Raw genomic sequence first — 27,001 nt, 5'->3', positions numbered from 1 at the left:
TTTTACTCACAACGGCCTCATTTACATCTTTGTAAAATGGAAACTATACAGCAAAATAGTTGGATTTGTTCATGTATGTATACAGATTTTTTATCAATACATTATCATCATATTTGATGGGTAGAAACATTGTCATTGGCGTATCTCTCTGTATAGGGATGAATAAAACTCACCCATACACAGACTTAGGAGAAAGGAATTGTGAGCCCTGAATAGCAAGACGTTGGTCACGATTCAATTCAAGGCTCGCTACAGCGCTGCACACTGTCACAGAGGTAATGTTCCCACTTTCACAGAGGTGACCTTCAAGGTAAATGCTGCACACTATCACAGAGGTAATGTTCCCACTTTCACAGAGGTGACCTTCAAGGTAAACGCTGCACACTATCACAGAGGTAATGTTCCCACTTTCACAGAGGTGACCTTCAAGGTAAATGCTGCACACTATCACAGAGGTAATGTTCCCACTTTCACAGAGGTGACCTTCAAGGTAAACCTCTGTTAACGTTGGCTCAGCTGGAAATTACTTTCTGATGTCAAGAGCACTGCAATGTGCGATCAGATTGAATCGCAGCCTTTCCATTTCAACAACAATAACACAACAATGCACCATTGAGTTCCCAATAAATGTGGTCTGATCCAACAGCTGTCCTGTTAACTTTACCTAACAGGACTACAGAGGGCTGTGATGATAACATCTGATCCAACAGCAGTCCTGTTAACTTTACCTAACAGGACTACAGAGGGCTGTGATGATAACATCTGATCCAACAGCAGTCCTGTTAACTTTACCTAACAGGACTACAGAGGGCTGTGATGATAACAGCTGATCCAACAGCAGTCCTGTTAACTTTACCCAACAGGACTACAGAGGGCTGTGGTGATAACATCTGATCCAACAGCAGTCCTGTTAACTTTACCTAACAGGACTACAGAGGGCTGTGATGATAACAGCTGATCCAACAGCAGTCCTGTTAACTTTACCCAACAGGACTACAGAGGGCTGTGATGATAACAGCTGATCCAACAGCAGTCCTGTTAACTTTACCTAACAGGACTACAGAGGGCTGTGATGATAACATTATACTGTATCATGGTCAGCTCATCATCCCTGTATAGAGTCATTACACAAGCCAACCTCACTGTTAGCAAAGAACGGATTACAAACATGAAAATGCGGTGTCATCTCATCAAAAAGACAATGTGACATCACTCAGCTGTAATGTGACATCACTCAGCTGCACTGTGACATCACTCAGCTGTAATGTGATATCACTCAGCTGCACTGTGACATCACTCAGCTGTAATGTGACATCACTCAGCTGCACTGTGACATCACTCAGCTGTAATGTGACATCACTCAGCTACACTGTGACATCACTCAGCTGTAATGTGACATCACTCAGCTGCACTGTGACATCACTCAGCTGTAATGTGGCATCACTCACGTGTAATTGATGTGATGATGAGTTATTACTGTATTGATATAGCTGTCATAGTGACACTGGAAGGGCATCCCAAATGGTTCCCTGTTTCCCTAAATGCCCCATGGGTCCTGGTCATAAGTAGTGAACGATTAAGTGAGCATGGAGCCATTTGGGACGCAGTCTGACGGGATCAGCTGGGGTTCTATATATTGATCTGGTGGATGAAGTGGGCCCACAGGCCTCTGGAGGTCAGGCTGATCTTAAGGAGGTTGATTTGGACTCCATGAGTGGTTTTTAAACATATTTTAAAAACAAAGAGGCTACAGAGATGCCTCCGTGTTCAATGACCCAACACTAATTCTCTGGTCGTTACAGTATTTGTACGTCCTCATTCTACCAACCTTTGTGATTGAACCGTTTTTGCTGAGATGGTGTGGTATTCGTTCAGTCATGTTAAAAAGCAATGTGGTAAAGGGAGGGAGAATGAGCTAATGCAGCATTATAAAGTCATTGCATGTATATGAAGGGAAACAATAGCTCTAGCCTAACCCTGCTGGTCGAGTGCTGCTACCCGTAACAGAATTGTGCTGTTATATTTTCATTTCCACAATTCCTGCACATGTATTTTTTCTGAGGTAATTTCAAGATTACAAAATGCCCTTCAAACGAAGATTTAAAAAACAGGAATGTAAAGATGTGTGATGATCCTCAACAAACATGGATAGGCAGCTCAGTGAGTTCATAATATCCTAGAAATAAATTATCATAAAATAGACTTCTGTACTTTTTACACACGCTGCCTTATATACACAGTCTAACAATATCTCCAAATTGTTACAATTACAACCTAAAACCCCGCAAAGAAAAATACAACATCTCTGTCTGAAAGGGCACCATAACACCTCAGTAGTGCACTGCATTTGAACAGAATAGTGTACAACAACCTCAATAATGCACTACTATTGACCAGGGTAGTGCGCTACATAGGGAAGAGGGTGCCATTTTGTCCGATATTATAGTGCACTACTATTGACCAGGGTAGTGCGCTACATAGGGAAGAGGGTGCCATTTTGTCCAATGTTATAGTGCACTACTATTGACCAGGGTAGTGCGCTACATAGGGAATAGGGTTCCATTTCGGATTCACTCAATGTCTCCGTCGCTCAGCTCCATGAACCCCATCCAAAGTCATGACCCGTCATCTGATAAAACCTCCTGTTGAAAGGTTGATAAAAGTTCCTCAGCTTCTGTACCACCTCAGGGTCAATATTAGGATGAATCCTTCCTTTGGTTTTACCCAGACAGTGAGGTTTACTATTCCCCTCCGGCCTCTTCAGACAGGGGAAGCCCTTGGCTGGGTTGAAGTGAAAGTGTTTGTGACCGACCACCCTCCTGAGCCCCAGGAAGTCCTGTACGCGTGTCATCTCCCCGGCTGGGTCGGAGATCAACCTCTCCCCGCTGATGAAGAGGAGCTGGTCCTTGGGGAAGTACTGCAGCCAGCGTTCTAGGTGCTTGGCATACATCCCGATCTGGACGGCGCTCCAGGACGTGTCGATGAGACCCGTAGTTCTGTTCTTGAAGGCGAGGCTCTCAAAGGAGGGGATGTCAGGTTTCTTGGAGCGGGTCTGAGTGTAGTCTGAGATGGCCCTGGTGACGGGGTCTCGGACCACCACAATCAGCCTGGTGTCTGGGGACATGGTGTGGATACGGGCGGGGACGTCTTTAGTGACGTAGTAGCTGGGGGTCTTCTCCATGGTGATCTGACCCTCCTGAGTCTCAGGCATACGGTCTCTGAGGAGAGGAGAGATGGAGAGGTTTGTTATTATATACACAGGATAAAGACAGGACTGTGAAGCACTCCATGAGATGGAGAGATGGAGAGGTGGAGAGGTGGAGAGATGGAGAGATGGAGAGGTGGAGAGGTGGAGAGGTGGAGAGATTGAGAGGTGGAGAGATGGAGACATGGAGAGATGGAGAGATGGAGAGATGGAGAGGTGGAGAGGTGGAGACATGGAGAGGTGGAGAGGTGGATAGATGGAGAGGTGGAGAGATGGAGAGGTGGAGAGGTGGAGAGATGGAGACATGGAGAGATGGAGAGATGGAGAGATGGAGAGGTGGAGAGGTGGAGAGATGGAGACATGGAGAGATGGAGAGATGGAGAGGTGGAGAGATGGAGAGGTGGAGAGGTGGAGAGGTGGAGAGATGGAGAGGTGGAGAGGTGGAGAGGTGGAGACATGGAGAGGTGGAGAGATGGAGACATGGAGAGGTGGAGAGATGGAGAGGTGGAGAGATGGAGAGATGGAGAGGTGGAGAGGTGGAGACATGGAGAGGTGGAGAGATGGAGAGGTGGAGAGGTGGAGAGATGGAGAGATGGAGAGGTGGAGAGATGGAGACATGGAGAGGTGGAGAGATGGAGAGTTGGAGAAGTAGAGAGGTGGAGAGATGGAGAGTTGGAGAAGTAGAGAGGTGGAGACATGGAGAGGTGGAGAGATGGAGAGTTGGAGAAGTAGAGAGGTGGAGAGATGGAGAGATGGAGAGGTGGAGAGATGGAGAGATGTAGAGTTGGAGAAGTAGAGAGGCGGAGAGGTGGAGAGATGGAGAGATGGAGAAGTAGAGAGATGGAGAGATGGAGAGGTGGAGAGATGGAGAGATGGAGAGGTGGAGAGATGGAGAGCTGGAGAGGTGGAGAGGTGGAGAGATGGAGAGATGGAGAGGTGGAGAGATGGAGAGGTGGAGAGGTGGAGAGATGGAGAGGTGGAGAGATGTAGAGTTGGAGAAGTAGAGAGGCGTAGAGGTGGAGAGATGGAGAGGTGGAGAGATGGAGAGATGGAGAGGTGGAGAGGTGGAGAGGTGGAGAGATGGAGAGGTGGAGAGATGGAGAGTTGGAGAAGTAGAGAGGTGGAGAGATGGAGACATGGAGAGGTGGAGAGATGGAGAGATGTAGAGTTGGAGAAGTAGAGAGATGGAGAGATGGAGAGGTGGAGAGATGGAGAGATGGAGAGGTGGAGAGATGGAGAGATGGAGAGATGTAGAGTTGGAGAAGTAGAGAGGCGTAGAGGTGGAGAGATGGAGAGGTGGAGAGATGGAGAGATGGAGAGGTGGAGAGGTGGAGAGATGGAGAGGTGGAGAGATGGAGAGTTGGAGAAGTAGAGAGGTGGAGAGATGGAGAGATGGAGAGATGTAGAGTTGGAGAAGTAGAGAGATGGAGAGGTGGAGAGATGGAGAGGTGGAGAGGTGGAGAGATGGAGAGATGGAGACATGGAGAGATGGAGAGATGGAGAGATGTAGAGGTGGAGAGGTGGAGACATGGAGAGGTGGAGAGGTGGAGAGATGGAGAGGTGGAGAGATGGAGAGGTGGAGAGATGGAGAGGTGGAGAGATGGAGAGATGGAGAGGTGGGGAGATGGAGAGATGGAGAGGTGGAGAGGTGGAGACATGGAGAGATGGAGAGATGGAGAGGTGGAGAGATGGAGAGGTGGAGAGGTGGAGAGATGGAGAGGTGGAGAGGTGGAGAGGTGGAGACATGGAGAGGTGGAGAGATGGAGACATGGAGAGGTGGAGAGATGGAGAGGTGGAGAGGTGGAGACATGGAGAGGTGGAGAGATGGAGAGGTGGAGACATGGAGAGATGGAGAGGTGGAGAGATGGAGAGTTGGAGAAGTAGAGAGGTGGAGAGATGGAGAGGTGGAGAGATGGAGAGTTGGAGAAGTAGAGAGGTGGAGACATGGAGAGGTGGAGAGATGGAGAGTTGGAGAAGTAGAGAGGTGGAGAGATGGAGAGATGGAGAGGTGGAGAGATGGAGAGATGTAGAGTTGGAGAAGTAGAGAGGCGGAGAGGTGGAGAGATGGAGAGATGGAGAAGTAGAGAGATGGAGAGATGGAGAGGTGGAGAGATGGAGAGATGGAGAGATGGAGAGATGGAGAGGTGGAGAGATGGAGAGGTGGAGAGGTGGAGAGGTGGAGAGATGGAGAGATGGAGAGGTGGAGAGATGGAGAGGTGGAGAGATGGAGAGGTGGAGAGATGTAGAGTTGGAGAAGTAGAGAGGCGTAGAGGTGGAGAGATGGAGAGGTGGAGAGATGGAGAGATGGAGTGGTGGAGAGGTGGAGAGATGGAGAGGTGGAGAGATGGAGAGTTGGAGAAGTAGAGAGGTGGAGAGATGGAGAGATGGAGAGGTGGAGAGATGGAGAGATGTAGAGTTGGAGAAGTAGAGAGATGGAGAGATGGAGAGGTGGAGAGATGGAGAGATGGAGAGGTGGAGAGATGGAGAGATGGAGAGTTGGAGAAGTAGAGAGGCGTAGAGGTGGAGAGATGGAAAGGTGGAGAGATGGAGAGATGGAGAGGTGGAGAGATGGAGAGGTGGAGAGATGGAGAGTTGGAGAAGTAGAGAGGTGGAGAGATGGAGAGATGGAGAGCTGGAGAGATGGAGAGATGTAGAGGTGGAGAGGTGGAGAGGTGGAGAGATGGAGAGGTGGAGAGATGGAGAGTTGGAGAAGTAGAGAGGTGGAGAGATGGAGAGATGGAGAGGTGGAGAGATGGAGAGATGTAGAGTTGGAGAAGTAGAGAGATGGAGAGATGGAGAGGTGGAGAGATGGAGAGATGGAGAGGTGGAGAGATGGAGAGATGGAGAGTTGGAGAAGTAGAGAGGCGTAGAGGTGGAGAGATGGAGAGGTGGAGAGATGGAGAGGTGGAGAGGTGGAAAGGTGGAGAGATGGAGAGGTGGAGAGATGGAGAGTTGGAGAAGTAGAGAGGTGGAGAGATGGAGAGATGGAGAGGTGGAGAGATGGAGAGATGTAGAGTTGGAGAAGTAGAGAGATGGAGAGATGGAGAGGTGGAGAGATGGAGAGATGTAGAGTTGGAGAAGTAGAGAGGCGTAGAGGTGGAGAGATGGAGAGGTGGAGAGATGGAGACATGGAAAGATGGAGAGGTTAGTATTGGGCTAAGGCACATATAGCACTGTGTGGTTCAGGAGTTACAGCCTGGGACCATGCAGCATCCAGGCTATAGTTTAGGAGTTATAGCCTGGGACCATGCAGCATCCAGGCTACAGTTCAGGAGTTATAGCCTGGGACCATGCAGCAGCCAGGCTATAGTTTAGGAGTTACAGCCTGGGACCATGCAGCAGCCAGGCTATAGTTTAGGAGTTATAGCCTGGGACCATGCAGCAGCCAGGCTATAGTTTAGGAGTTACAGCCTGGGACCATGCAGCAGCCAGGCTATAGTTTAGGAGTTACACCCTGGGACCATGCAGCAGCCAGGCTATAGTTTAGGAGTTACACCCTGGGACCATGCAGCATCCAGGCTATAGTTTAGGAGTTACATCCTGGGACCATACAGCAGCCAGGCTATAGTTTAGGAGTTACACCCTGGGACCATGCAGCATCCAGGCTACAGTTCAGGAGTAGTCAGACTGTGCATTCAGGTCAGATAACTTACGGAGACATAAAGGATCAAGCGTTGTGGAACAGGAATGCTGATCTAGGATCAGATCCCCCTGTCTATGTAATCTTATTCATTATGATATAAAGGTCAAAACTGATTACGGTCAATGTATGTATGTATGTATGTATGTATGTATGTATGTATGTATGTATGTATGTATGTATGTATGTATGTATGTATGTATGTATGTATGTATGTATGTATGTATGTATGTCTGTCTGTCTGTCTGTCTGTCTGTCTGTCTGTCTGTCTGTCTGTCTGTCTGTCTGTCTGTCTGTCTGTCTGTCTGTCTGTCTGTCTGTCTGTCTGTCTGTCCAGTCCCTCTTACTGAGCTGACCTGACTCTTTTAGATAATAAATTAGCCAGTTAACTGCAGCCCCAGACCAGGGTAATGACCAGGGCTCAGGGTAATGGCTAAAGTGGGCCACCAGAGATTTAATCTGAGCCTAAACACATAGGCATTAGGGGTATTAGTCCTTGTAGTGCATTAGAAGGATAGAAAGGAGGGAGGGAGATAGGGGTAGTAGACTAGTGAGGGGTAGTAGACTAGTGCTTAGTGACTTAGAGGGGTAAGGGAGGAGGGAGGGTTGGAGGGAGGGGAGGAGGGAGTGTAGGAGAGAGGGTAGGAGGAAGTGGAGGAGGGATGGGAGGGGAGGGGAGGAAGGAGGGGAGGAGGGAAGGGAGGGGAGGAGGCAGGGTAGTGGAGAAAAGAGGAAGACAGATAGATAACATTACATTAGTAGAGTCACTAACATTAGGAGATAGTTGGTAGTATATATCTAATACTACTATAGTACAGTCACTAACATTAGGAGATGGTTGATAGTATATACTGTATCTAATACTACTTTAGTACAGTGACTAACATTAGGAGATGGTTGGTAGTATATATCTAATACTACTTTAGTACAGTCACTAACATTAGGAGATGGTTGGTAGTATATATCTAATACTACTATAGTACAGTCACTAACATTAGGAGATGGTTGGTAGTATATATCTAATACTAGTATAGTACAGTCACTAACATTAGGAGATGGTTGGTAGTATATATCTAATACTACTATAGTACAGTCACTAACATTAGGAGATGGTTGGTTGATAGTATATGTCTCGTAAGTAGAGTTATCACTATTTTTTAACAATGACGAACACAGTTATAAATACTACTAAACTACTACTTTGTCAAAAGTAAGGTATTTGCTGATCTCCTTCTGAATGTGTGTAACCAACTACTGCAGAAACAGGCATGGTAAAGCCCTAGCTGAGCACTGCTGACTGGAGCCTTGGGGTGGGTCCTTGACCTATGGGGATCGCTCCTTTTGGAAAGACCTCATTACTCCAAGGCAAACACACAGGGGGTTGCTCTTTCCTTCTGTCGCAATCACAGAAATCAACAAAACCCTCTTCCCCATTAGTCTCTCGATACATCTCTCTCCACTACACTCATACGTTTCCATCTCCCTCTCTCCCTATTACTATGTGAGGTGTGAACAAAACACCAACCACTACAGCTCGCTTTCAGCATCACTGCAACACTTCTGCAATTATATGCCGTATCTCTTGGATACACAAGCGGAGTGCATTTTGTCAAGGCCCTGGGGGAGTCACAGAGAAACTTACTACCAATCAAAATGCACACTTAGTCCCAGAGCAAAACAAACCTGGATGGAAGATGGATGAATAATGCATTAGATAGATATGAGAGAGAGAGATAGAGAGAGAGAGAGAGAGAGAGAGAGAGAGAGAGAGAGAGAGAGAGAGGGAGAGAGAGAGAGAGAGAGAGAGAGAGAGAGAGAGAGGGAGAGAGAGAGAGACAGCGACAGAGAGAGAGAGAGAGAGAGACAGCGAGAGAGAGAGAGAGAGAGAGAGAGAGAGAGAGAGAGAGAGCGAGAGAGAGAGAGAGAGACAGCGAGAGAGAGAGAGAGAGAGAGAGAGAGAGAGAGAGAGAGAGAGAGAGAGAGAGAGAGAGAGAGAGAGAGAGAGAGAAATTAGGGTTTTCTATACAAATTGTTTGAAAGCGGTGTTGGGGTTAAATCATACGACATTATAAAATCCATGTACACACACAACAAGTGTTGTTAAAATTGGCAAAAAACACACACATTTCTTTCCACAAGGCTGTGGGGTGAGACAGGTATGCAGCTCAACCTACTAAATAAAATTCTACTATTTGCTGATGATCTGGTGCTTCTGTCCCCAAACAAGGAGGGCCTACAGCAGCACTTAGATATTCTGCACAGATTCTGTCAGACCTGGGCCCTGACAGTAAATCTCAGTAAGACCAAAAATAATGGTGTTCCAAAAAAGGTCCAGTTGCCAGGACGACAAATATAAATTCCATCTCGACACCATTGCCCTAGAGCACACAAAAAACTATACATAAAAAGGAACAGAACATTTTACACACTAAATAGGATGTCTAAAAACAGTTACAGAACCCATTGCCCTTTCTGTTTGTGAGGTCTGGGGTCCGCTCACTGACCAATCATTTACCAAATGTGACAAACACCAAATGGAGACTCTGCATGCAGAATTCTGCAAAAACATCCTCCGTGTACAACGTAGAGCACCAAATCATGCATGCAGAGCAGAATTAGGCCAATACCCGCTAATTATCAAAATCCAGAAAAGAGTAATTAAATTATACAACCACCTAAAATGAAGTGATTCTCAAAACTTCCATAACAAAGCTATCACCTACAGAGAGATGAACCTGGAGAAGAGTCGCCTAAGCAAGCTGGTCCTGGGGCTCTGTTCACAAACACAAACACACCCCACAGAGCACCAGGACAGCAGCACAATTAAAACCAACCAAATCACGAGAAAACAAAAATATAATTACTTGACACACTGGAAAGAATTAACAAAAAAACTGAGCAAACTAGAATTATATTTGGCCCTAAACAGAGAGTACATAGTGGCAGAATACTGACCACTGAGACTGACCCAAAATGAAGGCTTTGACTATGTACAGACTCAGTAAGCATAGCTTTACTATTGAGAGAGGCTCCTGAAGGCAGCCCTGGCTCTCAAGAGAAGACAGGCTATGTGCACACTGCCCACAAGGTGGAAACTGAGCTGCACTTCCTAACCTCCTGACAAATATATGATCATATTAGAGACACATATTTCCCTCAGTTTACACAGACACCCAAATAAATTTTAAAAAGCCCTTTGAATTTAATTTAATTGAGAGGGAGAGAAGAGAGAGTAAGATAGAGAGGAGAGAAAGAGAGAGAATGAGAACGAGAGAGAGAAATAATAGAGATGAGAAAGAGAGACAAAGACAAAGCGAAAGAGAAGAACAGAGAGACAGAGAGGGAACACCGTCTCAGGCTAGAGGAGTGAAGAAGAGTGCCCTTGGGGGCAGATTAACAATCTTTCACAATTGTTTCTGTGATAATAAACTAGATTGCCTGGAGGAACCAATAGGTTGCAAAGCATCTTCCTCTATCAGCCAATAGAGATGTAACATACACTTCCTGTCCTCCTCCTCCTGCTCTTCCTCCTCCTCCTCCTCTTCCTCCTCCCGAACCACTAGATAACTCCTAGCTCCAGCCCCTAATCACTGTGTGTCTGTGTGAGCTGTGAAACTGCTGTGTTGTGTCTGCTGGTCTGTCAGGTGACTTCATTAACCAATCTCCTTCTAGACAGAAGCTGTTTGAAGCTGCTGGTCTGTCAGGTGACTTCATTAACCAATCTCCTTCTAGACAGAGGCTGTTTGAAGCTGCTGGTCTGTCAGGTGACTTCATTAACCAATCTCCTTCTAGACAGAGGCTGTTTGAAGCTGCTGGTCTGTCAGGTGACTTCATTAACCAATCTCCTTCTAGACTTAGGCTGTTTGAAGCTGCTGGTCTGTCAGGTGACTTCATTAACCAATCTCCTTCTAGACAGAGGCTGTTTGAAGCTGCTGGTCTGTCAGGTGACTTCATTAACCAATCTCCTTCTAGACAGAGGCTGTTTGAAGCTGCTGGTCTGTCAGGTGACTTCATTAACCAATCTCCTTCTAGACAGAGGCTGTTTGAAGCTGCTGGTCTGTCAGGTGACTTCATTAACCAATCTCCTTCTAGACAGAGGCTGTTTGAAGCTGCTGGTCTGTCAGGTGACTTCATTAACCAATCTCCTTCTAGACTTAGGCTGTTTGAAGCTGCTGGTCTGTCAGGTGACTTCATTAACCAATCTCCTTCTAGACAGAGGCTGTTTGAAGCTGCTGGTCTGTCAGGTGACTTCATTAACCAATCTCCTTCTAGACAGAGGCTGTTTGAAGCTGCTGGTCTGTCAGGTGACTTCATTAACCAATCTCCTTCTAGACAGAGGCTGTTTGAAGCTGCTGGTCTGTCAGGTGACTTCATTAACCAATCTCCTTCTAGACAGAGGCTGTTTGAATCTGCTGGTCAATGTTGATATCTGTTGCTATCAGGGAACAGGTTCAAAGGTAGGAATTTACTTCCCTGACTGACTGGCTGTATGGAGCTTGTTGGGCTTGGCTGTTGCTGTCGGCTGACTTGGGGTGTGGTGTATAGTCATGTACTTTTATCTCTACATTTATATCCAAATAAAACTTTACTTACATAACTGGTCCATTGTAATCTGAATGAGGTGAGCACAGGCTTTCAATAACTTATTAACAACAATCATGATTAGAATTTAAACAGACACGATTCACCAGGACTATAGGGTCTACTACTATCTACCAGAGGGGAGGATTCACCAGGACTATAGAGTCCATTACTGTCTACCAGCTCAGAGGGGAGGATTCACCAGGACTATAGGGTCTACTACTATCTACCAGCTCAGAGGGGAGGATTCACCAGGACTATAGGGTCTACTCCTATCTACCAGCTCAGAGGGGAGGATTCACCAGGACTATAGGGTCTACTACTATCTACCAGCTCAGAGGGGAGGATTCACCAGGACTATAGTGTCTACTACTATCTATCAGCTCAGAGGGGAGGATTCACCAGGACTATAGTGTCTACTACTATCTACCAGCTCAGAGGGGAGGATTCACCAGGACTATTGTGTCCACTACTATCTATCAGCTCAGAGGGGAGGATTCACCAGGACTATTGTGTCCACTACTATTTACCAGCTCAGAGGGGAGGATTCACCAGGACTATAGGGTCTACTACTATCTACCAGCTCAGAGAGGAGGATTCACCAGGACTATAGTGTCCATTACTGTCTACCAGCTCAGAGGGGAGGATTCACCAGGACTATAGGGTCTACTACTATCTACCAGCTCAGAGGGAGGATTCACCAGGACTATAGGGTATACTACTATCTACCAGCTCAGAGGGAGGATTCACCAGGACCATAGGGTCTACTACTGTGGGAACCACTCCTCTCCTCAGACCACCAGACACGGGATAAGAGGTGATGGTATGCAGACACTCAGAACAATCTGGCAACATTTCTGTTAGACAAGTTCCAGACATGAATCAAAGAGAACAGCTTCTTAGAAGGAACGATGAGGCCGTTCTTTGGTCGTAGATACCGGTGGGACGTTCTCTTATCAACTGTGTAAAAGACGTTCTCATCACTCTCTCTCTCTCTCTCTCTCTCTCTCTCTCTCTCTCTCTGTCTCTCTCTCTCTGCACTCAGTGCCTTCTTCACTGTGCTCTGATGTCTCAATATCTCTAGAGCATTCCTGTCAACACAGATAATGCAGAGAAAGGTTTTCCCATGCTCTCCTCCCCTCCTTTTCTATCCACTCCTCGACTCTTCTCATACCAGCAATATGCAGCAGCAGGAATCAAGGCCACCTTATTAACAGTTGGAAGATGGCCCAGGTCTAGAGAGAAGATGAGAGGAGAAGGGCGGAGAAGAGGCCCAGGTCTAGAGAGAAGATGAGAGGAGAAGGGCGGAGAAGAGGCCCATGTCTAGAGAGAAGATGAGAGGAGAAGGGCGGAGAAGAGGCCCAGGTCTAGAGAGAAGATGAGAGGAGAAGGGCGGAGAAGAGGCCCAGGTCTAGAGAGAAGATGAGAGGAGAAGGGCGGAGAAGAGGCCCAGGTCTAGAGAGAAGATGAGAGGAGAAGGGCGGAGAAGAGGCCCAGGTCTAGAGAGAAGATGAGAGGAGAAGGGCGGAGAAGAGGCCCATGTCTAGAGAGAAGATGAGAGGAGAAGGGCGGAGAAGAGGCCCAGGTCTAGAGAGAAGATGAGAGGAGAAGGGCGGAGAAGAGGCCCAGGTCTAGAGAGAAGATGAGAGGAGAAGGGCGGAGAAGAGGCCCAGGTCTAGAGAGAAGATGAGAGGAGAAGGGCGGAGAAGAGGCCCAGGTCTAGAGAGAAGATGAGAGGAGAAGGGCGGAGAAGAGGCCCATGTCTAGAGAGAAGATGAGAGGAGAAGGGCGGAGAAGAGGCCCAGGTCTAGAGAGAAGATGAGAGGAGAAGGGCGGAGAAGAGGCCCAGGTCTAGAGAGAAGATGAGAGGAGAAGGGCGGAGAAGAGGCCCAGGTCTAGAGAGAAGATGAGAGGAGAAGGGCGGAGAAGAGGCCCAGGTCTAGAGAGAACATGAGAGGAGAAGGGTGGAGAAGAGGCCCAGGTCTAGAGAGAAGGTGAGTGGAGAAGGGCGGAGAAGAGGCCCAGGTCTAGAGAGAAGATGAGAGGAGAAGGGCGGAGAAGAGGCCCAGGTCTAGAGAGAACATGAGAGGAGAAGGGTGGAGAAGAGGCCCAGGTCTAGAGAGAAGGTGAGTGGAGAAGGGCAGAGAAGAGGCGTAATGTGTATGCCCTCCTCTGGTTTTTCATTTTAGTCATTTAACAGGCACTCTCATCCAGAGAGACTTACAGGGTCAATTAGGGTTAAGTGCCTTGCTCAAGGGCACATGAACAGATGTTTTACCTAGTTGGCTGGGGATTCGAACCAGCAACCTTTCGGGTTAGCTACTTGCCACCCATAGATCTGTCACTTTCAGCCTTGCGCTACCGCATAGCAGTTTTATCACTCTCTGTCTTCCTGCTGTTAACAGAACAACAGAACCAACACCTCTGTCAGGGTGGCAAGGATGGATCAATTACAGTTATACATTTTGACCATTTAGCAGACTGTCTTATCCAGAGCGACTTACAGTCAGCAAAATAAATATTCAGCAAAATGTGACAAAATATTCTGCGAAATAAACTTCTTCCTGCCCAAAACTATATGTTCCTGCTAGGTGATTTGTTTGATAAATTACTTTGGTAATTCAACTCATGGCTCTATCCTAGCTGCTGCAGGGATGTGCAGGTCTACAGTCTGACAGGATCTGATCAGTAATAACATTAGAGATGGACAATAGTCTGACAGGACCTAATCATTAATAACATCAGAGATGTACAGGTCTAGAGAACTAAACAACAACTCCAGGAGGATAGAGAAGGAGAGAACTAAACAACAACTCCAGGAGGACAGAGAAGGAGAGAACTAAACAACTCCAGGAGGACAGAGAAGGAGAGAACTAAACAACCCCAGGAGGACAGAGGAGAGAACTAAACAACTCCAGGAGGACAGAGAAGGAGAGAACTAAACAACTCCAGGAGGACAGAGAAGGAGAGAACTAAACAACTCCAGGAGGACAGAGAAGGAGAGAACTAAACAACAACTCCAGGAGGATAGAGAAGGAGAGAACTAAACAACTCCAAGAGGACAGAGAAGGAGAGAACTAAACAACAACTCCAGGAGGATAGAGAAGGAGAGAACTAAACAACAACTCCAGGAGGATAGAGAAGGAGAGAACTAAACAACTCCAGGAGGACAGAGAAGGAGAGAACTAAACAACAACTCCAGGAGGATAGAGAAGGAGAGAACTAAACAACTCCAGGAGGACAGAGAAGAAGAGAACTCCAGGAGGACAGAAAAGGAGAGAACTAAACAACTCCAGGAGGACAGAGAAGGAGAGAACTAAACAACTCCAGGAGGACAGAGAAGGAGAGCACTAAACAACTCCAGGAGGACAGAGAAGGAGAGAACTAAACAACAACTCCAGGAGGATAGAGAAGGAGAGAACTAAACAACAACTCCAGGAGGATAGAGAAGGAGAGAACTAAACAACTCCAGGAGGACAGAGAAGGAGAGAACTAAACAACAACTCCAGGAGGACAGAGAAGGAGAGAACTAAACAACTCCAGGAGGACAGAGAAGGAGAGAAATAAACAACAACTCCAGGAGGACAGAGAAAGAGAGAACTAAACAAGTCCAGGAGGACAGAGAAGGAGAAAACTAAACAACTCCAGGAGGACAGAGAAGGAGAGAACTAAACAACAACTCCAGGAGGACAGAGAAGGAGAGAACTAAACAACAACTCCAGGAGGATAGAGAAGGAGAGAACTAAACAACTCCAGGAGGACAGAGAAGGAGAGAACTAAACAACAACTCCAGGAGGATAGAGAATGAGAGAACTAAGCAACAACTCCAGGAGGACAGAGAACTAAACAACACCTCCAGGACAATAGAGAACTAAATAACAACTCCAGGAGGATAGAGAAGGAGAGAACTAAACAACAACTCCAGGAGGACAGAGAAGGAGAGAACTAAACAACTCCAGGAGGACAGAGAAGGAGAGACCTAAACAACAACTCCAGGAGGATAGAGAAGGAGAGAACTAAACAACAACTCCAGGAGGATAGAGAAGGAGAGACCTAAACAACTCCAGGAGGACAGAGAAGGAGAGAACTAAACAACAACTCCAGGAGGACAGAGAAGGAGAGAACTAAACATCAACTACAGGAGGATAGAGAAGGAGAGAACTAAACAACAACTCCAGGAGGACAGAGAACTAAACAACAACTCCAGGAGGACAGAGAAGGAGAGAACTAAACAACAACTCCAGGAGGATAGAGAAGGAGAGACCTAAACAACTCCAGGAGGACAGAGAAGGAGAGAACTAAACAACAACTCCAGGAGGACAGAGAAGGAGAGAACTAAACATCAACTACAGGAGGATAGAGAAGGAGAGAACTAAACAACAACTCCAGGAGGACAGAGAACTAAACAACAACTCCAGGAGGACAGAGAAGGAGAGAACTAAACAACTCCAGGAGGACAGAGAACTAAACAACAACTCCAGGAGGACAGAGAAGGAGAGAACTAAACAACTCCAGGAGGACAGAGAAGGAGAGAACTAAGCAACTCCAGGAGGATAGAGAAGGAGAGAACTAAACAACAAGTCCAGGAGGACAGATAAGGAGAGAACTAAACAACTCCAGGAGGACAGAGAAGGAGAGAACTAAACAACTCCAGGAGGACAGAGAACTAAACAACAACTCCAGGAGGACAGAGAAGGAGAGAACTAAACAACTCCAGGAGGACAGAGAAGGAGAGAACTAAACAACTCCAGGAGGACAGAGAAGGAGAGAACTACACAACTGAACTGAACCACAATGTGTCCATGTTCTTCTAAGTGTCTGACAAAGTGCTGTGGTCTGATGACCTCCTATAAAACCCCCGGGTTTTACCACCTGAAATGACAGTTTCCATCCCTGATTGATAATAGTTTGATGAGAGATTAACTTTAGTTTTCCAGCTATTGAGCTCCAAGAAGTAAAAGTAGGTCTTAACCAATACCGTTCACACAGCTGCGTCAGCTAAAAGTCAACTATTTCGGGAATGTTCAGAAACAAATGTCAGCATATTTCAATACCTACTGTAGCCCTACACACCCCCCGTTGGGCCCGTTCCTCATTCTCAACAGATGTTCTGTTCTTCTCCTGCCTATCAATATGCTGATGCATTGAATTTAGCTGGGAAGGATCTACATGGATGGCTTTCCTGCTTCTTAAACCATTATTATTCCCCTGTGTCCATAAAAACTACTAAGGGTTTGTAGTCAGCAAAAAGAAAACCAAATGTACTTGTATGAACTAGCTGAAGGGAAATGTAACTTCTCCCTCTGAAAGACCTCAGGAGGAGAGTCAACTTTCAGAACAGAATAGAGAACACTGAGGCTCAGTGTTAACAATCTGTCCATCCTGCTGGCCTCAGAGTTCCAGAACCCAGAGTTCCAGAACCCAGAGTTCCAGAACCCAGAGTTCCATTTGCAGGCAACATTCTGAAGGATTCAAGTTGAAAAAGCACTTTCCCGCTCCTGAGGGACATTTGCATACAACGTAAAGTGAAGAGAAACTACGTTTCACTCTAATGGCCCTGTTCTATTATCACTAGGGTTAATATAAACCCCAGGGGTTCCTCTGCTCCTCTTTCAGACAGCTGTACACCCCCACCGCCACTGCAGATTCTAAAGACTCACTTTCAATTTACTGCCCTCTCTCTGGCTGCGTCCCCAACGGCACTCTATTTCCTAGAAAAGGCACTACTTTTGACCAGGGCCTATAATGCTCTGGTCAAATGTAGTGCATTATATAGGGGATAGGGTGCTAATTGGGACTCAACTCCATCATTGGGGCGGCAGGGTAGCCTAGTGGTTAGAGTGTTGGACTAGTAACCGAAAGGTTGCAAGTTCAAACCCCCGAGCTGACAAGGTGAAAATCTGTCGTTCTGCCCCTGAACAAGGCAGTTAACCCACTGTTCCTAGACCGTCATTGAAAATAAGAATTTGTTCTTAACTGACTTGCCTGGTTAAATAAAGGTCAAATAAAAATATTCTCTGCATACCTATCCCAAACCCAGGTCCCACCAAGTTCCCACCCAGCTCCGACCCAGGTCCCACCAAGTTCCCACCCAGCTCCGACCCAGGTCCCACCAAGTTCCCACCCAGCTCCGACCCAGGTCCCACCAAGTTCCCACCCAGCTCCGACCAAGCTCTCACCAAGCTCCGACCCAGCTCTCACCAAGCTCCGACCCAGCTCTCACCAAGCTCCGACCCAGCTCTCACCAAGCTCCGACCAAGCTCTCACCAAGCTCCGACCCAGCTCCCACCAAGCTCCGACCCAGCTCCTCACCAAGCTCCGACCAAGCTCTCACCAAGCTCCGACCCAGCTCTCACCAAGCTCCGACCAAGCTCTCACCAAGCTTCGACCCAGCTCTCACCAAGCTCCGACCAAGCTCTCACCAAGCTCCGACCCAGCTCTCACCAAGCTCCCACCCAGCTCCGAACCAGATCCCACAGAGCTCCGACCCAGCTCTCACCAAGCTCCCACCCAGCTCCGACCCAGCTCTGACCCAGCTCCGACCCAGCTCCCAAGCAGCTCTGTTTGGGGTTAGAATAACTGTTTCCCTTCCTCTGACAGTCAGTGAGATAGCAAGCTGACGAGAACAGAAAAACCCCACACTATCATATTTCAACAGAATGGGTTCGTTTTCCAGGATCACTTCATGCCTTTTGATTCCAGCAGCATGTGGTGCCCAGATGTTCTACTCTCTAAATTCATAGTATCAAGAAGAGAATAAGTCAAGAAGTCTAACTGGGAATTAAAACAGTGACTTATAGAGAAAGGAGGAGGAAGGTTGGAATGGAAAAGAACATTCCCACGGCCTTTGGGAGTTCCCTCCTCCCGCGCTCCCTCCTCCCGCGCTCCCACCCTCCTGTATGTGTGAGCGTGCAGCCTACAATTTGTCTGGCAGCTCCTGTCTTTCTGCCTCTTGGTGTAAGCAGGTCTATATTCTGTGAAAGCGTGGCCAACTGGCTATATCTGTGGCCGGAGTCCCCGCTGCGCCAGGCCTAGGCCATAGAAATAGAAGGACTAGATGAGAATCCCCTTTCAAGGCGACCATATTGTGTGTTGTAGTTATTCTATGTGTATGGCCTCTCCTCTCTGTGTGGCTCTAGACTGCAGGGTGGGGGGCTTCTACAGCACTGTTGGACCAACAGTGTGGAGATGTGGGCAGCAGAGATCAATGCCTCCACGGGGGACGGGCCTGAACCAGGCCACCCAGCAGAGCTGCTCCTCAGCCCCCTCTCTCCCCTCCCCTGCACCTCCTCTCCCCAAGCACAGTGGTGGAGGCTTTACGAGAGTTAGTCAAGCCACACCATACCCTCTCCCTGTCCATCCCCTCCTAAGGATAAAGTTAGGACCAACACTGAAATAACTGACCTCATGGTAAGAGGACTATCCTCCATGGTGAACGAGTTGGGCCTGCTCTAGTAACCCTGAATAACTGGCACCCTTTCTGATCATCTAGAATGTTTTAACAGTAAGTTTACTGGTTGGTATGTGGATGACCATGTGACCTCGGCCCTCCCTCCCTCCACTGTGACTTCACTAAAAAACAGAGTAGAGGGAGATGACTCTGTTGATCCAGGGTGGTGACGGTCACTAGTGATGGTCATTAGTACAGAGACCTCTGGGGTCTGACTGGGGTCTGAATGGTCTGGCTGGGCGTTACTCAAGCTGAGGGGTTTTAATTAACCTAACAACCACTCCAGGCAATCAGATACAGGGTTCTTTCATTACATCCTACATATACAAATGCACTGTGTTTCCCCACTGTGGATACTTACCGTAGGCCTACACATTCATGAACCTGCAGCTCTAATGTGTTTAGAAATACCAGTTCTGAGCCAGAGGATGAGCTTTTGCATGTTCACCTTTAGCTAACATAAATAGGTCAGATGTCACTCAGACGTTTACTGTCTTCCAGCTCTTTATCTCCGCCAATAGCCTCCAGTTTCTATGATCAACACAGATCCTACTACATCAGTTTGCCGTTCTGATCGAGTCATGAAATATGATGCTTAAAGACTCCAGAAACCACCAGAGGAAGAAACTGTCTGTTCCTTGTTGAATGTCATCTCTTCTCTTCTCAGTCAGTGAAGAGGCACTAAAGACCCCCCCCCCCCCCTGTCCCCGTCACAGTGCGTTGGTCAACCTCAACACAAGTGTCCTAACACTGTCTGGAAACTCTTGGAGCAGCTGAACCCAGAAGGCCTTTTGAACGTAGCTCCCCTGACTTCCTCCATTGTAGAGTTATGAATAGAGGTTGATGAAGACAGCGTTGAACTAGTAGCATTAAGGAGCCGTTGACATTGACTGCTAATCTCCATGGCCCAAGTCCATTTAGATGGCTCAATTTAGATGGCTCAATTTAGATGGCTCAATTTAGATGGCTCAAGTCCATTTAGATGGCTCAATTTAGATGGCTCAAGTCCATTTAGATGGCTCGAGTCTATTTAGATGGCTCAATTTAGATGGCTCAAGTCCATTTAGATGGCTCGATTTAGATGGCTCGATTTAGATGGCTCAAGTCCATTTAGATGGCTCAAGTCCATTTAGATGGCTCCTCAAAGAAACCAACAAAGGTACACGTTTCAACGTTGACAAAGTGTCTCATCTGCTGTTTTTCAGTCTTCAATTAAAAACCTCAGAATTCCTGAAATGATGTAACTTTACATATCACTCTGATACTCTACGGAGGTCCTGTCAACGACTGAATCAGGAACAGATTATAGTTGTTTAGAACAGAGAGAGGCCTGTTGTGATGCTGTGGGTTACAACAGGTCTAGCTAACACTGGGAACTCACTGAGATGCACTGAGAGGTTGATCATTACAACCACACATTGTTGAACACTGGGCAAACTGTTCACTGTTCCTATAGCTTTGGATCCCTGGAAGTTGAAATTAACTCATTGTCTGTGTCCCAAGTGGCACCCTATGCCCTACATAGTGTGATATGAGCTCTATGAGCTCCGGTCGGAAGTAGTGCTCTATATAGGGAATAGGGTGTCATTTGGGAACCAAGCATGGTTAAAGCTGTGTTGTCGTAAAGGGAATCACAGCCTAAGAATCAATCCCTGGAACCGGGAGCACTCAATTGAATTACGATGCTTCTGGCTGCTAGGGGATGATGTCATTATTTAGTCTGTTTACTCCTGGCAGTAAACCATGTGCTGTTTGGGTCTAAACTCCAGAAGAAAAACTGAATAGAAGCTCTATAATGTTTCTCTGAGCTCGAGAAGGAACTGTCAAGCTGAATGGAAGCTATAGAGTGTTTGTCTGAGCTCTAAAAGGAACTGTCAAACTGAATGGAAGCTGTAGAATGTTTGTCTGACCTCTAGAAGGAACTGTCAAACTGAATGGAAGCTGTAGAATGTTTGTATGACCTCTAGAAGGAACTGTCAAACTGAATGGAAGCTGTAGAATGTTTGTCTGAGCTCCAGAAGGAACTGTCAAACTGAATGGAAGCTGTATAATGTTTGTCTGAGCTCCAGAATTAACTGTCAAACTGAATGGAAGCTGTAGAACGTTTGTCTGACCTCTAGAAGGAACTGTCAAACTGAATGGAAGCTGTAGAATGTTTGTCTGAGCTCCAGAAGGAACTGTCAAACTGAATGGAAGCTGTAGAATGTTTGTCTGAGCTCTAGAAGGAACTGTCAAACTGAATGGAAGCTGTAGAATGTTTGTCTGACCTCTAGAAGGAACTGTCAAACTGAATGGAAGCTGTAGAATGTTTGTCTGACCTCTAGAAGGAACTGTCAAACTGAATGGAAGCTGTAGAATGTTTGTCTGACCTCTAGAAGGAACTGTCAAACTGAATGGAAGCTGTAGAATGTTTGTCTGAGCTCTAGAAGGAACTGTCAAACTGAATGGAAGCTGTAGAATGTTTGCCTGAGCTCCAGAAGGAACTGTCAAACTGAATGGAAGCTGTAGAATGTTTGTCTGACCTCTAGAAGGAACTGTCAAAATTAATTGGAAGTGGTAGAATGTTTGTCTGACCTCTAGAAGGAACTGTCAAACTGAATGGAAGCTGTTGAGTGTTTGTCTGAGCTCCAGAAGGAACTGTCAAACTGAATGGAAGCTGTAGAATGTTTGTCTGACCTCTAGAAGGAACTGTCAAACTGAATGGAAGCTGTAGAATGTTTGTCTGAGCTCCAGAAGGAACTGTCAAACTGAATGGAAGCTGTAGAATGTTTGTCTGACCTCTAGAAGGAACTGTCAAACTGAATGGAAGCTGTAGAATGTTTGTCTGAGCTCCAGAAGGAACTGTCAAACTGAATGGAAGCTGTAGAATGTTTGTCTGCCCTCTAGAAGGAACTGTCAAACTGAATGGAAGCTGTAGAATGTTTGTCTGAGCTCCAGAAGGAACTGTCAAACTGAATGGAAGCTGTAGAATGTTTGTCTGACCTCTAGAAGGAACTGTCAAACTGAATGGAAGCTGTAGAATGTTTGTCTGAGCTCCAGAAGGAACTGTCAAACTGAATGGAAGCTGTAGAATGTTTGTCTGACCTCTAGAAGGAACTGTCAAACTGAATGGAAGCTGTAGAATGTTTGTCTGACCTCTAGAAGGAACTGTCAAACTGAATGGAAGCTGTAGTGTTTGTCTGAGCTCCAGAAGGAACTGTCAAACTGAATGGAAGCTGTAGAATGTTTGTCTGACCTCTAGAAGGAACTGTCAAACTGAATGGAAGCTGTAGAGTGTTTGTCTGAGCTCCAGAAGGAACTGTCAAACTGAATGGAAGCTGTAGAGTGTTTGTCTGAGCTCCAGAAGGAACTGTCAAACTGAATGGAAGCTGTAGAATGTTTGTCTGACCTCTAGAAGGAACTGTCAAACTGAATGGAAGCTGTAGAATGTTTGTCTGAGCTCCAGAAGGAACTGTCAAACTGAATGGAAGCTGTAGAATGTTTGTCTGCCCTCTAGAAGGAACTGTCAAACTGAATGGAAGCTGTAGAATGTTTGTCTGAGCTCCAGAAGGAACTGTCAAACTGAATGGAAGCTGTAGAATGTTTGTCTGACCTCTAGAAGGAACTGTCAAACTGAATGGAAGCTGTAGAATGTTTGTCTGAGCTCCAGAAGGAACTGTCAAACTGAATGGAAGCTGTAGAATGTTTGTCTGACCTCTAGAAGGAACTGTCAAACTAAATGGAAGCTGTAGAATGTTTGTCTGACCTCTAGAAGGAACTGTCAAACTGAATGGAAGCTGTAGTGTTTGTCTGAGCTCCAGAAGGAACTGTCAAACTGAATGGAAGCTGTAGAATGTTTGTCTGACCTCTAGAAGGAACTGTCAAACTGAATGGAAGCTGTAGAGTGTTTGTCTGAGCTCCAGAAGGAACTGTCAAACTGAATGGAAGCTGTAGAGTGTTTGTCTGAGCTCCAGAAGGAACTGTCAAACTGAATGGAAGCTGTAGAATGTTTGTCTGACCTCTAGAAGGAACTGTCAAACTGAATGGAAGCTGTAGAATGTTTGTCTGAGCTCCAGAAGGAACTGTCAAACTGAATGGAAGCTGTAGAATGTTTGTCTGACCTCTAGAAGGAACTGTCAAACTGAATGGAAGCTGTAGAATGTTTGTCTGACCTCTAGAAGGAACTGTCAAACTGAATGGAAGCTGTAGTGTTTGTCTGAGCTCCAGAAGGAACTGTCAAACTGAATGGAAGCTGTAGAATGTTTGTCTGACCTCTAGAAGGAACTGTCAAACTGAATGGAAGCTGCAGAATGTTTGTCTGACCTCTTGAAGGAACTGTCAAACTGAATGGAAGCTGTAGAATGTTTGTCTGAGCTCCAGAAGGAACTGTCAAACTGAATGGAAGCAGTAGAATGTTTGTCTGAGCTCCAGAAGGAACTGTCAAACTGAATGGAAGCTGTAGAATGTTTGTCTGACCTCTAGAAGGAACTGTCAAACTGAATGGAAGCTGTAGAATGTTTGTCTGAGCTCCAGAAGGAACTGTCAAACTGAATGGAAGCAGTAGAATGTTTGTCTGAGCTCCAGAAGGAACTGTCAAACTGAATGGAAGCTGTAGAATGTTTGTCTGAGCTCCAGAAGGAACTGTCAAACTGAATGGAAGCTGTAGAATGTTTGTCTGAGCTCTAGAAGGAACTGTCAAACTGAATGGAAGCTGTAGAATGTTTGTCTGAGCTCTAGAAGGAACTATCAAAATGAATGGAAGCTGTAGAATGTTTGTCTGACCTCTAGAAGGAACTGTCAAACTGAATGGAAGCTGTAGAATGTTTGTCTGACCTCTAGAAGGAACTGTCAAACTGAATGGAAGCTGTAGAATGTTTGTCTGAGCTCTAGAAGGAACTGTCAAACTGAATGGAAGCTGTAGAATGTTTGTCTGAGCTCTAGAAGGAACTGTCAAACTGAATGGAAGCTGTAGAATGTTTGTCTGAGCTCTAGAAGGAACTGTCAAACTGAATGGAAGCTGTAGAATGTTTGTCTGAGCTCTAGAAGGAACTGTCAAACAAGTCAGTTTCTATGTGTCATTTAAGGTGCGTAATTGAATATGGGCCCTTTTATTAGGCCCATATCAGCCCTAGTCCCAAATGGCACCCTATTCCCACTTCTTTTGACCACAGCCTATGTGTGCCATTTGGGACTCTCCCTATGACTCAGGACTATACTTTATATGGAGTGTTTGATTACACCAAGGTGGTGTTTAGATTGTATTGGGTTGGTAGTCAGCTGTTAGAGTGATACATTCCTCAGTTCACACTCATCACACTGTGAGGAGAGACTTCTAGCTTCATTATAACTTTATTATAGCTTTATTGGCCCAATGAAAAATGTGTTTTATTTTCACCTTGAACAGGATATACATTCATAAACACATTCCATTGGATACCCATAGTGTCTGCACATTCATGGTACAGTTTTTCAGAACTACTGTAGGTCTATATTCACCAACCACATGAGCCACAGTGAATGGTCACTACTTTAATTAACTTAACTACAGGCACTGGTTACTTTAACTAATTGTTACCATTGTGTGGCGTAGGCCTATTTATATTCTATGTGTGTATGTGTGTGTGTGTGAGTGTGAGTGTGAGTGTGTGAGTGTGAGTGTGAGTGTGTGTGTGTGTGTGTGTGTGTGTGTGTGTGTGTGTGTGTGTGTGTGTGTGTGTGTGTGTTTAAATCCATGCTAATCAACCTGGTTATTTTTTTCCACTCAGCACAATGGCCATATGTCCATCTAATCGTAGTGTTGCGTGTTATCTTAGAGGTGTGTTTAAAGACACTGCGTGCATTAGTCCTCCAGTAGCTCTGTGAAGAGACGTAGAGGCCAGCAAACATAATATTCTAAACGGAGATGTTCTTCCCTGACAGCCTTGAGGTTTTGTTTGATGTTCTCTGTGAGTCTCTAAAAATAACGGTGTTTCTCAGAAACCCATTAATCGACCAGACAACCTATGACATGTGTATGTGTTATAGACTGAATAGTAGCCTAGAAATGAAGATGGGATACAAAATAAATTAAATTAAATAGATGGGCTCAATTAAAGGGCAAATTATGAATTATTTTAGTAGTATATACATAATTCGTTTATGTTCTGATCAGTTAACGTTATTAAGTGTATGAAATGTACCTGTACCACTCTAGCCCCTTGTCATAGTTCCGATCAAAGAAGTGCGGCTCGGCCCCAACAGCTCTAATGTCGGGATGCACGCGGAGGAACTCCAGCAGCGCCCGTGTGCCTCCCTTCTTCACCCCGATGATAATCGCCTGGGGCAACTTCTTACTCTCCACCGGCCCTGACTCGTTGAAGAGACTTGACACGACATTATTATCCAACGTCCTCTGCTCGCTTCGAATCTCATCCCAGTCCTCCCCTCCTCTGCTGTCCAAATCACTCTCATTATTTAACACGTCCCTGGATGATGCGCCGAATAACGGATCTAAAGAATCTAACGGATCTTCTTGGTGTTCGGATTCCAAGTCCCCTTCGTTTTGGAGTCGGGGTTGAGTTCTGTTAGGGTCAACTGTTTCGAGATGTTGTGAATGTTTACTGCTGGCTGTACCGACCATCAGACTTGGCATGGTTGAACAGTATCCGACGCAGCAATATATCATATACACCCACAGGGACAACATGATGCAGAAAACAAAGAGTTTATTCCTCACGTGGGATGATGAGACAAAATGCAGGTTCTGATATATTGGGCTATATTCCATAGGACAGTCGGGCGAGACGAGTCATAATCCAAAAACGCATATTGGCTAAAGTTATTCGCTCCTCTTCCACTGCAAAAATCCTGGTGACATAATTCCACAACTTGCCTATACGCTGTTTATAACGGACTTCTTATTATTTAGTGATGAATTAATCTAATTTCCAGCTCCATTGATACGCAATTCCAAACGAAACGAAAAGATACTCCGGTCAGGTGTGTCCGCGCCCTGTGCGTAAAAACAAAGTATCGGTGGTTGTCTCCCATCACTTGGCCAACAGGCGTGTGAGCGAGAGGGAGCGCACTACGGCGAATAGATGAGTAGGCTACATCCCATTCATCCCGTTTAGGCTTGGGGCGTATGATTGACAGTAGAGCCGACCAATCCTAGAAGACTGTAGTGAGAGATAATTATCTGTTGCTTTATTTCCAATGAGGAGTTATAGGCCAATAAACCCTTCACACATCATGGCTACGTGCGTAATAGTCACCTTATAATGTAGGCTGATTATAACTGTGTTATAAGTGTTTCGTGTTTAATATTTAAAACTTGAAAATATGATAGACTTTTTTTTTACATGAAATAATTTTAAAAATCTACATTTCAATTGTTATTTATTTACTTTACTTTAACAGGCTGGAATTGTTGAAGGAAATCAACTTATGTCACTGGCGAAGTAGCCGCATCCTCTATCCAACCCGCTGAAATGCAAAAGCAAATATTATGATAGCGTTTTAAACGTCCTTTTATACACCCCAAACATATGGATAACATGGCAGCATCGAACACAACATCTGTTTACTGCCGTTGGAATTTAGCATCAGAATATCTACCGCTAGAACAAGTGCTTTTCTGCATGACCAGACGAGACAATAGTCTTATGCGGAGAGATCAGCACGAGCACACGACGTTCTGAAAGGACGTGGCACGACGCGGGCAGATGTCCTGAATCTCCTGCGGTTCCAGGCTGAATGGCTAGTTTGTAAAGTTGCATTCTTTCACTGCGCAACAGCGATAGGGTGTCACGGGTTGTAACTACTCGACTTAAGGCGGTTTCTGTACCCTCCTGCCAGCCGGTAGTCAAGATGCGCGTGTATTGTACAGTATAACAAGTATAGGCTACAAGTGGTGTGTGTGCAAGCCCACGTGCCTGCGCCAGTGAGTCTGTCTGTGTCTGTGAGTGTGTGTGTGTGTGTGTGTGTGTGCTTGCGTTGATGTGTGTGTGTGTGTGTGTTTGCGTCCATGTGTGTGTGTGTGGTGTGTGTGCTTGTGTCCATGCGTGTGTCTGTGTGTGTGTGTGGTGTGTGTGTACCTCTTCTTGTGTGTGTGTGTGTGTGTGTGTGTACCTCTTCTTGTGTGTGTGTGTGTACCTCTTCTTGTGTG

At 46.1% G+C, this 27,001-nt stretch overlaps 1 protein-coding gene across 1 annotated transcript; it reads right to left on the bottom strand.

Annotated features, from left to right (window-relative positions):
• LOC118948229 (heparan sulfate glucosamine 3-O-sulfotransferase 3B1-like) lies at positions 1 to 26,087 on the bottom strand. Its single transcript, XM_036973279.1, has 2 exons — positions 25,035 to 26,087; positions 1 to 3,218 (listed from the first exon to the last, which is right to left on the bottom strand). The coding sequence occupies exons 1-2, from the start codon at positions 25,619 to 25,621 to the stop codon at positions 2,591 to 2,593; spliced, it is 1,215 nt and encodes a 404-aa protein (XP_036829174.1). The 5' UTR covers positions 25,622 to 26,087; the 3' UTR covers positions 1 to 2,590.
• Positions 26,088 to 27,001: the final 914 nt, after the last annotated feature.

The sequence above is a fragment of the Oncorhynchus mykiss genome, unplaced genomic scaffold (assembly GCF_013265735.2).
Source record: "Oncorhynchus mykiss isolate Arlee unplaced genomic scaffold, USDA_OmykA_1.1 un_scaffold_227, whole genome shotgun sequence".
NCBI lineage: Eukaryota > Metazoa > Chordata > Actinopteri > Salmoniformes > Salmonidae > Oncorhynchus > Oncorhynchus mykiss.
The sequence above is the reverse complement of the archived record's forward strand: the minus strand, read 5'-3'. Positions and strand labels throughout refer to the sequence as shown.